Source organism: Pocillopora verrucosa, chromosome 10, assembly GCF_036669915.1.
Source record: "Pocillopora verrucosa isolate sample1 chromosome 10, ASM3666991v2, whole genome shotgun sequence".
Taxonomy (NCBI): domain Eukaryota; kingdom Metazoa; phylum Cnidaria; class Anthozoa; order Scleractinia; family Pocilloporidae; genus Pocillopora; species Pocillopora verrucosa.
The window spans coordinates 13,184,940-13,199,791 of NC_089321.1; the positions used below are offsets into that span (position 1 = coordinate 13,184,940).

Below are 14,852 nucleotides of genomic sequence, written 5' to 3' on the forward strand. Positions count from 1 at the left end.
GGTAAATAAATATAAAGATGGACATGTCACATCTCACAACTTTACATCGAATCGTGTATTGAATATGATTGGTTAATGGAAACTCCTCATTACTTGAGAGAGATAACAAGGGCAAAAATCGTTTATTTTTTTTCTTCGCCTTCTTTCACACATTAAATTTCATATTATTTTCCATATCATTCGCTTAAATTAAAGCGGGGGAGGGGGGGGGTCTTGGGAATGACGATTGACTTTTCAGAGTTGGAAGTAACACAGAGATAATAGGCTGCGAATTAGGTGAATTAGTTTAACTTTTTTCACTTTTTAACTTTTATCACTCTTAGCCTTTGAGAATATAGATTTATTTCAGGTGTCTCTCAAATGTTATTTGCTCGAGCCTTTCATCTCCAGTGTGTAGCAGCTCAATGAATAATAGGATGCTGCTACCTGTTTTTTTTTTTACCTTTTATCTTCTTCACAAAGTAAATTGACTTTTAAGTGAGTCCCCATCTTTCTGTGCGTCTTTCCTATATGTGCATGTTCTCAGGAATCTAAAAGAGACAAGGGAACTCTGTTAAATATCTTAAATATCTAAATATCTTTCTGATATATATTCAGCCTGGTTTTTGCGTACATGAGTGGTCTCCGTAAAATCAATAAATTAGTGCGATGATTTATCACTCTTATTCATAACTGCTAATTTCTGTTTGTTTGTTTGTTTTTTTTGTTTTTCTTTTTTTAATCAGCAAGTTTCGTGTATTGGCAATGTAACATAATTTACAGAGACGTTGAGAATGGCGTTTTATACGACAACGGTGAACGGCAAATGAATAAGTAAATGCTGCTCAAAATTAAAATAGCAACATGGCTTGTGTTTTATGTAACCGAAAATGCTTGGATATCCAAACACATGCGTTTAGAAATCAATTAGCAAAGGAATGCGATACTTGAACAAATGCTCGTTCGATTGTTCGGACGAACTTTGTAAGGCAGAAGTTTAGGGAGAGGCTATGCAGGTCCTCGAACCTTTTTTTCAAGTCTTTTCACACTTTGAACACGCTTCTCGGCTGGAGTAGAGTGTATGATTTTTTTCACGTGCAGCTTGCCAATTTCTGAAAACATTAACAGCCCACTTCTCTTTGTACTGTACTTTTGGACTTCGAAAGTTCGAGCAAAGAAACTTCTTTTTGGCTTCTTTTGGTGGTCGAAACCGGCAAGACTTGTCCCGGCGTAGCTTCTGCCACTATTCAAAATTGTAACAGAGGAGGGCAATGCAAAGTGCGACTGCCTCTCATTGAAAAGCTGCACTAGTGAAAATCACGGAAACATCTTCCATCACACTGACCAGCAGATCTGTTCATGTTTCAACAGTGTAAGGAAACAAAAGAAAGGAAAAACTAAATACATGCATAATCTTTGTTTTGCTTTTGTGTTTAATGCTAATGAATTAGACCCTTTGGAGAAGCCATTTCATAAACTCGGGCTTCGTGTTCCATCAGGGTTTCTAAACACTCGAATACAATAAAAGCACTCCGCCTCTTTCATCAGTTTCCTCGTGTTTAGAAACCCTGTCTTCTTCGTGTATGAACCATACCGAGTTGTGCGCGGAATGGTTGTACATGAGCTGCAAGAGACTTAAGACTGCCTCGGAGGACGAGTGGTTCTTGCTGTTGATTTGCATTTGAAAAAAAGCTGAGAGTTCCAATAGTTGAGAATAGAAACATATCTACTTGTCATAGGCTTTAAGAAAGACTTTGTAGTTGGAGCAGTTACTTCGCTCTTGTTCAGAAACTGTTTAATGTCACTTAATTAGAAAATCAGAGTGAGTTATTTTTTTGACTGGACGTAATAGTCTCCATTATAGTTATGACGTTTCGTACCAATGTTGATTCGCATCAGAAGAAGCAAGGATTTATTGAAATGATTTCAATGGTTCGATTGCATTGGTTTGTTCGTATTTAATTCTTGCGTATACAGTACGACTCGCTATAATAAATGTTGCAGAATTGCAACGGAATGACTGTTTTCTTTATCTTAATTGAGGAATGTTGTGTTATCGTTGAAAAGAACATTGACAAAAAGCTTGCAAATAGAATTAGTTACAAAATATCATACAAACGATGCTTGAAAGGAAAGTTTGGTACGATTATAATAAAGCGATTATTCTAGTCAGTAGGAACAGGTGTAAATAAGAAAATGAGCCAATCATGCAGATGTTGACGAGTGAGTTGGCCATGTCTGAATTTACTTCTTCTCAGTACATTCGCGATACAGAGAACCAGTCTAACTCAAGTCAACGGAAACATTTTATCCTCAGTTGTTAACTGATATATATTCTAGAAATTGAGTGCAAGACAAGCACACTAAGTATAATTTGATGGAGGAAACTTATTCAATTTAGTTTTGCCCGATTGCAAATTTATTCATAGCTCTTACCAAACAGTGTTAGAGTATTTACATTGCGATCGGACGGCGGTGATAATGACTTGCAGAGTTGATTCTCGTGGTGAATCTTCTGGTGGAAAAAGTTAAAGGTTTTGCCATGAAAGAGTCGTGCCCTAAAAAGTAGCGCCGGAAAACTGAAATTATGCCCAAAAATTACAGTCGTGCCGGAATGTTTAAGTCGTGCGGAAATGTTGAAGTCGTGCGGGAAAGTTAAAGTCGTGCCGGAAAGTTAATGTCGTGTTAAAGTTATGAACTCCATATTTTTTAACCTAATTAACGTCGGAAAAAAAGTTTTCTCTTTTGCCCATGAAAAGGGTTTAGGACACATGTTTCAAAAATAGTTTAGCTGTTCTCCAATTCTCTATTTTTGCGTCGCCACAAACCAAAAATGATTTTTGGCCATCACATTTCACAGATTTTTTCTAGCGCGCAGCGACTGCAATGATATAGCTCACGGAATTCTTTCTTGACACAAGTTACAAGATATATTCAGTTAGTTCACAGACAAAATATGGAAACTTCAGCTGAAATATTTTCATACCAGCGTGATCAGAGAAGACCCTTCTCTTCGACCTTAATTTGCACAACAAAAATTCACTAATTTGTACTAAAGAATTCTCAAAATGCAGTCGTTAATCTGGCTGAAAAAGCACATCAGTGCATAGTTTATACACCAATGGGGGTTACGGATTGTCTCAAACCCGCGGATATATCTCTAGTTTCCATCTAGGAACATCTTAAAAACATTGTAAATCCATACGTTTGCTTAATTCTAAAATTGACCAAGATCTCCTTTTGACCGTTAAAACTTCGTTCGTTTGTCTTCTACGTTGAGGATTTTAGGTATTCATAACAACTGAATGGAGAATAGATGCCGACTTTTCCTAAAACGTTGCGTAAACGTGATCAGTCGTAACGCTTACACGCTTGCGTGACTTACTAATTAAACAAAGTGGATCGGAAGGCGGCTTCTCGATAATTTACGTTGAAATATCAGATTATGAATTACGTACAGTGTGGAGAAGATCAAAATTAAAGAATAAAATTTGGTACTCTGGTCATTACAGACATATCACGTTGCTTAAAAGGACACACAAACGAGTTAAATTACGTTACAGAATTAATATTTACAAAACAACACGCATATACTCTGATAGAATTATTGCAGTTTCTCCCGAGATTTAGCACACGGAACCCAATGAACTAGCCCGCCTTTCTGCAAATTTATTGCCATCATTAACGATGTTACGCTGTTACAGACCACAACGGTTTTGAGCGACAAAATCAACTGGACAAACCCAGCTTGATGTTTGTGTGACGTGTTGTGCAAACTTTCCCCTTTTCATATGACCTGTTTCGCGGGTTCTACTTATTTTAACTTGTTTGTGTGTCCTTTCATTGCATCTCAGAAAAAAAGTGATTTCCCGTATGACCGCAATGTTTTAGTTTTCCCGAAAAAAAAAAAAAAAAAAAAAACGCTGTGCAGTTTACATTTTTTTTTCCGGCAGCGAATATGTAAATTTTTTTTACCTTTTTTACTCTTAGGCTTTGAGAACATAGATTTATTTCGGTTGTCTCCCAAATTTTATTTGCTCGAGTCTTTCATCCCCAGTGTGTAGCAGCTCAATAAACAACATGATGCTGCCACCTGTTTTTTTTTTTCTTTTTCTTTTTACCTTGTACCTTTTTAACACAGTAAGTGAATTTCAAGTGAGCCACTTCCCTTCCCTTCACTTTATGCGCATTTTTCCTCTGAGTGATATGCCTTCAGGAATTTGAAGGAGACGAGGGGACTCGGTGACTTTTATAAAAGTAGATATACCTGTGCATTCACGTGTGTTCTGCATTTTGCAAATAGATACATATTCAGCCTGGTTTTTTGTCCACCAGTGGTCTCCGTAAAATCAATAGATTAGTGCGATGATTTGTCACTCTTTTTCATAATTACTTATTGCTGTCTGTTTTCTTTTCTTTTTTTTTTTTAATCAGCAAGTTTCATATGTAAATCCTTTATACAGGCCTAAGTGACCCATGGGGCCGGCGCTTAACTCCGGTTTCCTTAGCATGAAGCGGCTAGGAGTATTGCTACTCCCCCCTGGATGGGATGCTAGTCCATTGCAGGGTTAACCCCCAGCATATTTGCTGGTACCCATTTGTACACCTGGGTGAAGAGAAGCACTGTGCGAGTAAAGTGTCTTACCTAAGAACACAATACAATGACCCGGCCAGGGCTCCAACGCCCTAACAGCCATAAGGCCACCGCTCCTCCACAAGTTTCATATATTGACGATGTAACATAATTTACAGCGACGTTGAAAATGGCGTTTTATACGACAACGGCGAACGGTAAATGAATAAGTAAATGCTGTTAAAAATAGCAATTTGGATTTTGTTTAGGCTCATATAAATATTTTATATATCTAAAAATACGTGTTAGGATATCCAAACACGTGTGTTTGGAAATCAATTAGCAAAGGAATGCAATACTTAAACAAATGCTCGTTCGTTTGTTGGGACGAACTTTGTAAGGCAGAAGTTTAGGGAGAGGCTATGCAGGTCCTTCAGCCTTTCTTCAAGACTTTGCACAATTTGAACACACTCCCCGGCTGGCGTAAAGGATATGATATTTTTTGTGCGAAGCTTGCCAATTTCGGAAAACATCAACAGCCCACCTCTCTTTGTATTCTATTTTTGGACTTCGAAAGTTCGAGCACAAAAACTTCCTTTTGGCTACAATTTGGTGGTTGAAACTGACTGATAAGACTTATCCCGGCGTAGATACTTCATTCCACTTTTCAAAATTGAGACAGGAGGTCAATACTCAGTGACGCTGCCTCTGATTAAAAAGCTGCTGTTACAAAAATCACAAAAACATCTTTCATGACACTGACTAGCAAATCTGTTCATTTTTTAACAGTTCAATGAAACAAGAGAAAGCAAGAACTAACTAGAAGCATGATCTCTGTTTCGCTTTAATTTTGTTTTTATTGGTAATAAATTAGACCCTTTCGTGTTTCATCAGGGTTTCTAAACACTCGAATACAATAAAAGCACTCGGCCTGCTGCTGCGTTCATTCATCAGTGTCCTCGTCTTTAGAAACCCTGATGAAACAGTCGCCTTCGTGTTACCTTTAAAATGGACATCGATCTAGTTTGTTTCGTTTCTCCCAAATGCAATCAATTCGTCCAAACTTTTCATCGCTAAGTCTTCAACCAATTTTAATTTGGAACGGTACCTCGAAGTTATTGACGGTTATTTATATAGGTTTTTGAAGCAAAATAAGAAAGGTTTGTGAGGCAAGTGTCGACAAGTTTTTGCGCTGAAGTTACCCTTAATTCTTACTTGAGACTTTTAGATGTTTTCTAAGTGAAAGCTTTTAATTGGAAAAACTCTTATTGGACATTTTGGTGTAATGTATCGGAGAGCATTCCTAGTTGTTAATTTGATTCTCGTCGCCGGTGCGACAAAAAAGCGCTTCTTTGAATATTCAGCAACACTTCACTTCAAGACATGTCATAATTTATTCAGAGTAAACCTCCATTTCTTTGAGAGACACAACCAGAGCGAAAAGCCGTTTCCACAATCCCTCCTCTTTAAACATTGTTAATCAGTGAAGTTTACTTATCCACGACTATATTCTCATCAAAATCAAAAGGGGACTGAGATGATTCATATCTTACTTTGTAGTAATCCTCATTTTGCTTGCCTGGCAGCGTCGCAAAAAAAGTAAAAGTAGTTGGCCGTGTTGCTAAATCTTTGTAGTTCTCAATTTCCACATATTCTTACAAGTTGCACACTGTAGGCGAAGTATAAAAGCGAGAAAACAAACAAAAATACTAAGAGAAAAACATAAAGAAATAAGTAACAAATACTAGCCTGTTAACAGCAATTTGATTGTTTTGTAGTAGTTTTGTTTTTTCTTGTTTTGGTATTCGAGGCTCGCATTTCGCTTGCTCTTTGGACTGAATTTGGAATTTGGAAGGAAATTCGTGAACAAGCGACCTCCTAAAGAAAAGCAACAGCGACAACAGCGCTGCTTCATCAGACATTTTCTACGATAAATAACCCTTGCTCTTGTTTCTGTTAACTTTTATTTATGTATCGAATACACACTTGGAGTAAGGAAAATATTTTTGTTTTTTAAGTAGATTAGTCTTGCATTATAGCAACACCTTGCGGGGTCAATGCTTGGAAAAAAATATGCATTTTTAAGCCACCAGATCTGTTGATTCTCTAAATCATTTAATTCAGGGATTGGGATGACTTTGTAAACCTTATCGTAATTCGTCATTTTGTTTTCATTTTAGCGATGCGGAAGAGATACGAAGGTAATTTGTTATATTTTACTTCATTTTCTTAGAGCACATCCTATTGTGTTAGACTGATTGAAGCATCTTAGTATAAATGTATAACAGGCCTTGAGCTGTTGTATTTCTTTTTTTTATTTCATGCTATCGTAGATCTACGGCATCGTTCAGGAATGTAAACAATTTTCTATTTTTTTAACATTCTCAGACGATAAGGTAGATCGGCGAAACCTTGGAATGAAAGAGAAATTCAGTTGCGCAATGTCTCAATCGAATCGTCCGCTTGCCTGGTTTCTAAGGCCTATAAAATATGGACATAAATTATTGTTTCGCTGTGTGCCCGTTTGAGCTGTAATTGGACCCGGATTCCCACTAACCATAGCATTTTTTGTAGTTGTTGCAAGGAAGATGAGCCTGCTGCTTTATCAGGCATTTCTGCGATAACTAACCTTGCATTTGTTTCTGTTAACTTTTATTTATGTCTACAATACACTCTTGGAGTTTGGAAAATACTTTATTTTTTTTAATTAGGTAAATTAGTCTTTCAATATAGCAACACCTCGCGGGGGTCAATGCTTGGAAAAAATCATGCACTCTGAAGCCACCAGATCTGTAGGTTCTCTACATAATTGTATTGAGGGATTGGGGTGATTTTGCAAACAATATCGTAATTAGTTCTTTTGTTTTCCTTTTAGGAATACAGAAGAGGCTAGAAGGTAATTTATTTGTTATCTATTTATTTTGACCGTGTTTCAATATTTACTCTATACACTACACGTTGGATATGCATGTATGTTTGATAATAGCAAATATACTCACTAATACATTGACTTTCAATTCCTTTATTTGATAATAGCTCATTCTATTGACTTAATCTTAATTAAGCATGGTATTATAAATTTACAACAATGGCAACAACAAAAAGAAAACACATTAGAATAATGCAGCTTAACGCTAAGAAATAAAGCTGAATCGTTCCCCGACTGCAAGATGTGCATCTCTGTAATACCCTCTATAGATAGAACTAAACTGATCAGGCTTTAACGGCTCATATCTGTGTGAACCAGCTATTAACGGTCAAATTTTACCCGATAACAGTAATGGGAAATAATGCTGAGACTGATTAAATAGTATTGTTAGCGCAATCAGGTCGTTTCTGGACTTCAGCAGAATCTGACTTAAAAGTAAACTCATTTTTAATTATACACCGAAAGCGCCCGCAGTCGAAAGCCATATCAAACTCTTTCCCCAGTACGACGAACATTTGTTTTTCTCGGTTCCAGGTGTACGCAACCACTAACCCCACGTAATGCGCATGCTCTTCGTTAAAATGGCGGACAGGCAAAAGAGGGAAATAAAAAAAAAAAACGATTTTCCAATGAATACTCAACATACACCCTCGTTAGAAAGGCGAATCTACGGAAGAAAGATAGCAGACTGTATGATATTGAGATCGATATGATATTAAATCGATACCGAGGGCCCGTTTCCAACTTGCTAAGAAGTGCATTAATTGCCTTCCGCCACGATTACTAGCTTTCTTGACAGCTTTCTGAAGACAGAATACTTTCTTTCTGAAGAATTCTGATATGCGGCTATTGATTATTAAACCTCTTATACCTGATTGCTCAAACACTTTGTTTACGATTGTTGAAAGGACCGACTCATGGTTCTCCGTCTTAGTCTTTACATTGCTTTAAAATAGTATAGATTAGTAAGCTGAAACGAAAAATTAATAGGGAAGTTTACGAAAAATCCAGCAAACAAGCTTAAAAAAGGCATTTATTTAGACTTAATACTTCAACGAACTTCACAAATCTTACTTGTTTATCTTGTAAGTAAACGATGGCAGATTAGTTGCCGAAGCGCTTTCTGAGTTTCCCGGTCCCTCTCCTGCTGCTTTCACGCTTAAAAAACAGGAAAAAATCAAAAGGAGGAAGATACAGCTGTTCGACACTTTACATATCAAAACAAAGGAAATTTGTTCCTCTTTTTGATTCTGGCGGTACATTTTTAATGTGCACCTGCGTAAAAGAGATATCGCCTGAGACCCTTCGCTCGGTCGTGTTTTGATCAAAAACGCCTTGTTAATTTCAGGCAACCACTCTTAGAAAAGGTAAAAATGACGAGGGAAAAACTTTACCTTAAAGTTAGAAAATTAGCGAAATAGAAAGCCACAATTTGATAGTTTAATATTTCAGAGGTACATTGAGTGCTTTTTCTGTAGAGAATCCGCACGATGGTAAAACATTCGAAAATTACACTCGATTTGAGTGGAGTGTTGAAGTGGGCGTGGTCACTACATTCATTTTAAGACTATTTGTACCCCATGAGTTTGATATGGGAATAAAAGAGAAACTTAGTTGCCCAACGCCTCAATCGAATCGTCCGCTTGCCTGGATTCTAAAGCCTATAAAATTTAGACATAAATTACTGTTTAAATTATTGAGTTGTAGTTGGCCCCGGAAACCCAATTACCGTCGGATTTTTTAGTTAGCTGCTGCTTTATCAGACATTTCTGCGACAACTAACCCTTTCATTTGTTTCTGTTAACTTTTATTTATGTATACATTACACGTATGTATACATTACACATTAGCGCAATCAGGTAGTTTCTTAACTTCAGCAGAATCTGACTTAAAAGTAAGTTCATTTTTAATTATACACCGGAAGCGCCCGAAGTCAATATGAAGCTAATTCTTCATTCTGGGGATCACCCGCTTTGATCCTACGCAATGAGAAATTTGCGTGGAGCGGGATGAACAAAGGTCGTTATTTTCGGACAATGTTGGCGATGGAATTGCAAATAGCCTTTATTGACCGAAGTTGTTCGATCTAGATGGCTGAAAGTTAGCCTCATTTTGTTTTCGTTGCGTTTTTGTGGAACTTCGTCTCGTTCCATAAGAAAACGCATGTTAAGAACTCAGCCACGCTTGATCATTAACACTTATAATCGCTATGTTGCACTAATAACCATTTTTGAATATTTGCAAGTATACATATATGTATGAGAAATATCTCATTACATGACTCTCTTAAGACAGAGAACAAACAACACCAGAAGAGAGAGTAGCATTATATTTTAAACACAACCTACCCCTCTTCAACTTACATAAGACAGCCACAGGTTATTATACCTGCTAATGCATAATTTAAAAATTGCATCCTTAGTCCCTTTGGAAATTTATGCTCGAGGTCCTCAAGCTGTTAAGGCATATGAAAAAGCCTTAACGGGGGGAAAGGCCTGCATCAAGAGAATACCAGTGATGTTGATCGGACAGGAGCGGACAGGAAAAACTAGTCTAAAAAAGTCCTTAAAAGGAGAAAATTTCAACGAAAAAGAGGAAAGCACAGTCGGAATAGAGACTGACTCTTCGTACTTTAAAGTATCAAAAGAGATTTGGAAAAGCGGAAAAGTGAAGGAAGAAGTAGAATTTGAATCAGAAGATCAACTTGAACACATAGCAACAGCGAAAGTGATCAGTGAATTTTTAAGGGAACAAAGGGCAAATCCAGCGCGATTTTCGTTAAAGTTGTATTCTGACTCAGAGTCAGATTCAGAGTCAGAGTTAGAGCCTCCGGATGGATCAATATCAACTCGAAGACCAACTAAGCTCTCAAGAAATATCGAGTCCTTACACAGAAAATTGCCCGAGGAAGTGGCCAGGCTGGTTGAAAAAATGCTTCAAGAGGAAGAAAGTGCAAACCACGAAGATAACATCTACTCAGTTCTGTGGGATTTTGGTGGACAATCAGTGTACTACGAAACCCATCCAATTTTCCTTACGGGAAAAGCTATTTATATTTTGGTGTCTGATTTGAGTCGTGATCCAGGCGAGAAAGCCACCCCGCCTGTCAAAACAGGACTTTTCGAGAACAAAGAGGACATTGACTGCAGTAAAACGAACCTTGATTATCTGGACTTTTGGATGTCATCAATTTATTCCTTGGTAAGTCCGGATGAGAATTCCAGCTCCCAAGAGACCGCTTCGAATGTTAGTCATGTTTTGCCATGGAGGCTTCCCCCAGTATTCCTGGTATGCACCCATGCTGACGTGCCGTTTCGTGGATCTAACGCCAGAGACCTTGCTCTAAAAACGTATGGCTTTTTGCAGTCCAAGATCTACAAGGAACATCTGTATAAAGATGTTTTCGTCGTGGATAATACAAAGTCTGGGAGTGAGGAAGAATGTATCGAAGTTAAGCGACTGAGAGAAGAGATCCTTGCTGTTGCAAAGGAACTGCAGCTGACGAAAAAAGAAGTTCCCGTGAAGTGGTTGAGGTATGAAAACAAGCTTCGCAAAAAGCATGATAAGTGGATAACACTTGAAGAAGCCAAGAGGATTGCATTTGAAGATTGTGGAATTCAAGAAGATGATGAGTTTTCCACTTTATTGAATTTTTTGCATGATCAGAGAATTGTGATTCATTTTAGTGGCTCTCCAGAGTTGGAAAGGATGGTGATATTAGATCCTCAATGGCTTGTTGATGTCCTCAAAAACGTAATTACTGTAAGGCGTTTTAAACACACAGAGCATGCTGTCAAAGACCTCTGGATCCAACTGGAAAAAACCGGAATCTTGGATGAAAAACTCATTGACCATGCTTGGAGAGACTTGCTCGAAAACCAAGAAAGTCACAACAGCCTCATTGCCATCATGGAGAGATTATGCTTGCTTTCCCCCTGGCCGTCGTCTAAAGATAGCAAGCAGTACCTTGTGCCGTCCATGTTGATGTCACCCCCAACAGATGACGTCCTTAAGCTTCTCGATTCTGTAAACATTCCATCTCTTTTTGTAACATTTGCATCAGGTCGAGTACCTCCTGGTCTCTTTTCCCGACTTATCCTACATTTCTTCCAGTGGTGTGGCGAAGAATGGAACAGCGAAATGAGCCCACGGCTGTTTCATAATTTTGCCATGTTTCACATTCTTCCAGACCAAGGTATCTCTGTCATTTTTTGGTGCCATCCCTCAGCCGTTGAAGTCGCTCTTTATAGCGTTGACAATGACGAGAAAAGAGTAGATATATCCCGTGCTGTTCCCTGGAAATTGAGGTTTATACTCGAATGCATGCGGAAAGAGTTTCACTGGCTCAACAACGTGAAGTACGATATGTGTGTCTGCTGCCCAGTCTGTTCTCAACCAGGGTCGGTAAAATGCCGCGATCATGACGTGCGTGGATGCGAGTGTCTACACTTTCTGTCAGAATCTGATTTGCGAGAGCGTCAACATTGCAACAGGCCAGGAAGTATTCTTCCTGGAGATTGCAGGATTCGGATCCAGCAGTTCAAATGTTGGTTCTTATTTGGAGAAGAAGAAGAAGGTGCCAGAATGTCAACGAATCAGGTACGTTGCCAGTCTCATCCCTAGGTTGATAAGAGCTAATATTTTAGGTTAATATGACGCTGATATTTTTTTATGTTCAGTGTCAGTTTTTAAAAAAAGTTTAAAAGTGGATTCAATTTGTTTTTTTAGCAGCTGCAAGCTCTTCACGCAACGAGTCGAGGCTCCTTCAGTGCAAAAGGCATATTTTCCGTAGAAGGTAAGGGTCCTTTTTTTCATGTCATTATCACATAATAAAAATGTCGGAGTTAAAAGAAGGGCTTATTTTGTAAACATACCTTCTCGTATACTTTTTACAGAAATTAGCATAAAATTATCTCTCCTAAACCAGACTTTTAACCAACTCAAAAGTTTTGGGCCTTAGCAAATTACATTCCGTCTGCTTAACTCTGTCTTATTGCATTTTTTTTTATTATTTCAATTCGTTCTAATCATTTTCAAGGAACGAAACGGAAAGATCTTGCGCTGCCCGAGAGTATCAATACTTCCATCCAGTCCATTCCACTCAATTCAGCAAGTGATGTCAAGGATATCGTGATTCAGTTTCGAGAAGCTCTGCAGTTGGAACCAGCATCTTTGGTCAGTCCAGAGCCTGAGACGAGAATTATGATTCGTGCCCTTGCCCTGAGAGCTAAATCTGAGAAACGGGATGATTTGGTGAGACACTTACGAGAGATTACGCCTGCTGGTACTGCTGGTGAGTTTTAAAAAGATGATTTTGTTTCTCGTTCGGGGGAGAGGAAATAGGTTTCTAAGATATAAAAAAGTACTCACACAAGCGTCCTCTCAATGCAACATTAAAATAACGTCAGCGCGTGCTTGATTTTATTGTGTGGTTGTTTTCGTTGTTGATCCCCTTTTGATCTGCCCTAATATTTATATATATATATATATATATATATATATATATATATGTATATATATATATATATATATATATATATATATATATAACTAACTGCAGACAGTACTGTTTCGGCCTACTGGGCCTCATCAGTGCAGTGCTGATGCTAGGATGGAGGTAAGGCTATATAGCCACCCCAAGTGATCTCACACGTGTGGTATCATCTAAGCCATGCCAGAGTGCTCAAACTAGATAAACTAGTGAGCATGCATAATGCTAGCAGCAATGACTCATCCTAGTAGAGTGCTCAATTTGGACATGAAAGCAAAGCTTTGTATGCCAAAGAGCTATATCTAACTGCAGACAGTACTATATATATATATATATATATATGTACATAAATAATATGAGACGGAAAAAGGTACGCAACTTTTTCCCTCTCACAATATTTATTCTGCTCTGCTTCAACGTATTGAGCACTGTTTCGACTTGCAGACTTCCTATATATGTACATATATATATATATATATATATAACTAACTGCAGACAGTACTTTTTAGGCCTTCTGGGCCTCATCATGTACAATGGAGGTAAGGCATATATCCACCCCAAGTGATCTCACACATGTGGGATGATCTAAGCCATGCCAGAGTGCTCAAACTAGAAAAACTAGTGAGCATGCGCAATGCTAGCAGCAATGACTCATCCTAGTAGAGTGCTCAATTTGGACATGAAAGCAAAGCTTTGTATGCCAAAGAGCTATATCTAACTGCAGACAGTACTGTTTCGGCCTTCTGGGCCTCATCAGTGCAGTGTATATATATATTTTTTTGTTTGTTTGTTTTTTTTTGTTTTTGTTGTTGTTGTTGTTGTTTTGGTTTTAAGTTTTCTAAAATTAATTCTGCTATATTTATCTTCTGTTATTGTTTGTTTGTCTCTACAGGACCGTTGCTGAATGACGATATGTCAGTTGGTTGCATGCCACATGAACAATACAAGGATTTGACATTCAGCCTCTCGGGTAAGGAATTAGGTCGGCTTCCGCACACCCATTTATTCATTCTAGTTGCAACTTTTGATTGAACTCCTAGGTTGTCGTCTCTCGACTCTGAAAATGACTCTCGAAAAAACTCGGACCTTAACAATATTTGATTTTGCAGATGCGCTTCGAGATCATATTCCGGTTAGATTAGTTCATAACTAACTAAGTTTCGTCAGCTTCCGTCAAACCCTTTCCAAAGGATGTGATAGCGATAATTTAGACCAATTTGGAGGATATCGGGCTCCAAGAAAAGGTCAGCAATTTATGCCATTTGACCATGAGGTCCACAATAGGGTTTGGTTTGAGGTTAAAATCTTTTTTTTCTTTTTGTAACACAATTTATAAAAGACCATAATATGTTTTTATACGTAGTTCGAGGGAGGTGGAAACTGTTGGCAGAAAGGCTGGGTTTCTCCCAAATCGAGATGTGCTTTTTAGATGAGAGAGTTGTGAATCCTTCTGACATTGTTCTTGGCGCTGTGGCAAAGCATCGCCACCTGAGTGTTGGAGAAATCTATGACATCTTGGTCGACTGCGAGCTACCAGTTGTTGCAGATCTTATGTAATTGAATTAGAATATGAACACCGGACGAAGGTGAGCGACACAGCAAGAAGCAGACGCGAAAAACAAGTCAGCAGCCGACGACTTATTAGCAAAACATATATGAAATATTGTATTTCCTGAATTTTGCATCAAAGTGTGAGAGCCATAATCTGTATTAGGCAACAATTTTAGCAGTTTTAGAGTCACTTACAGTCACACTTGTATAAAGTAAAAAGAAAAAGTTATAGATCGAATTTCAAATTAAGCCTTCGTTCATCTCGTGGTCAGATAACAAGCTTTCTTTTATTAGTTTTCCATTTGAATGCTATACTAGTTTTCGTATAA

General features: G+C 38.0%; 1 protein-coding gene across 5 annotated transcripts in view; it reads left to right on the top strand.

The window, feature by feature from the left end:
* LOC131773091 (uncharacterized) overlaps positions 1 to 14,852 on the top strand; it is a 176,258-nt gene that overhangs the window by 159,748 nt on the left and 1,658 nt on the right. For 4 of the 5 annotated variants that reach the window (XM_066173821.1, XM_066173820.1, XM_066173823.1 and 1 more), the window contains 7 exons: positions 6,733 to 6,753; positions 7,428 to 7,448; positions 9,904 to 12,080; positions 12,210 to 12,276; positions 12,520 to 12,774; positions 13,865 to 13,942; positions 14,336 to 14,852. The exon at positions 14,336 to 14,852 is cut by the window's right edge and continues 1,658 nt beyond it. In XM_066173821.1, coding sequence (XP_066029918.1) covers positions 6,733 to 6,753; positions 7,428 to 7,448; positions 9,904 to 12,080; positions 12,210 to 12,276; positions 12,520 to 12,774; positions 13,865 to 13,942; positions 14,336 to 14,529 — 2,813 coding nt within the window. In that variant the 3' untranslated portion in view covers positions 14,530 to 14,852. The remainder of the gene's footprint in view (positions 1 to 6,732; positions 6,754 to 7,427; positions 7,449 to 9,903; positions 12,081 to 12,209; positions 12,277 to 12,519; positions 12,775 to 13,864; positions 13,943 to 14,335) is intronic. The other variant, XM_066173824.1, reaches the window with a different exon arrangement.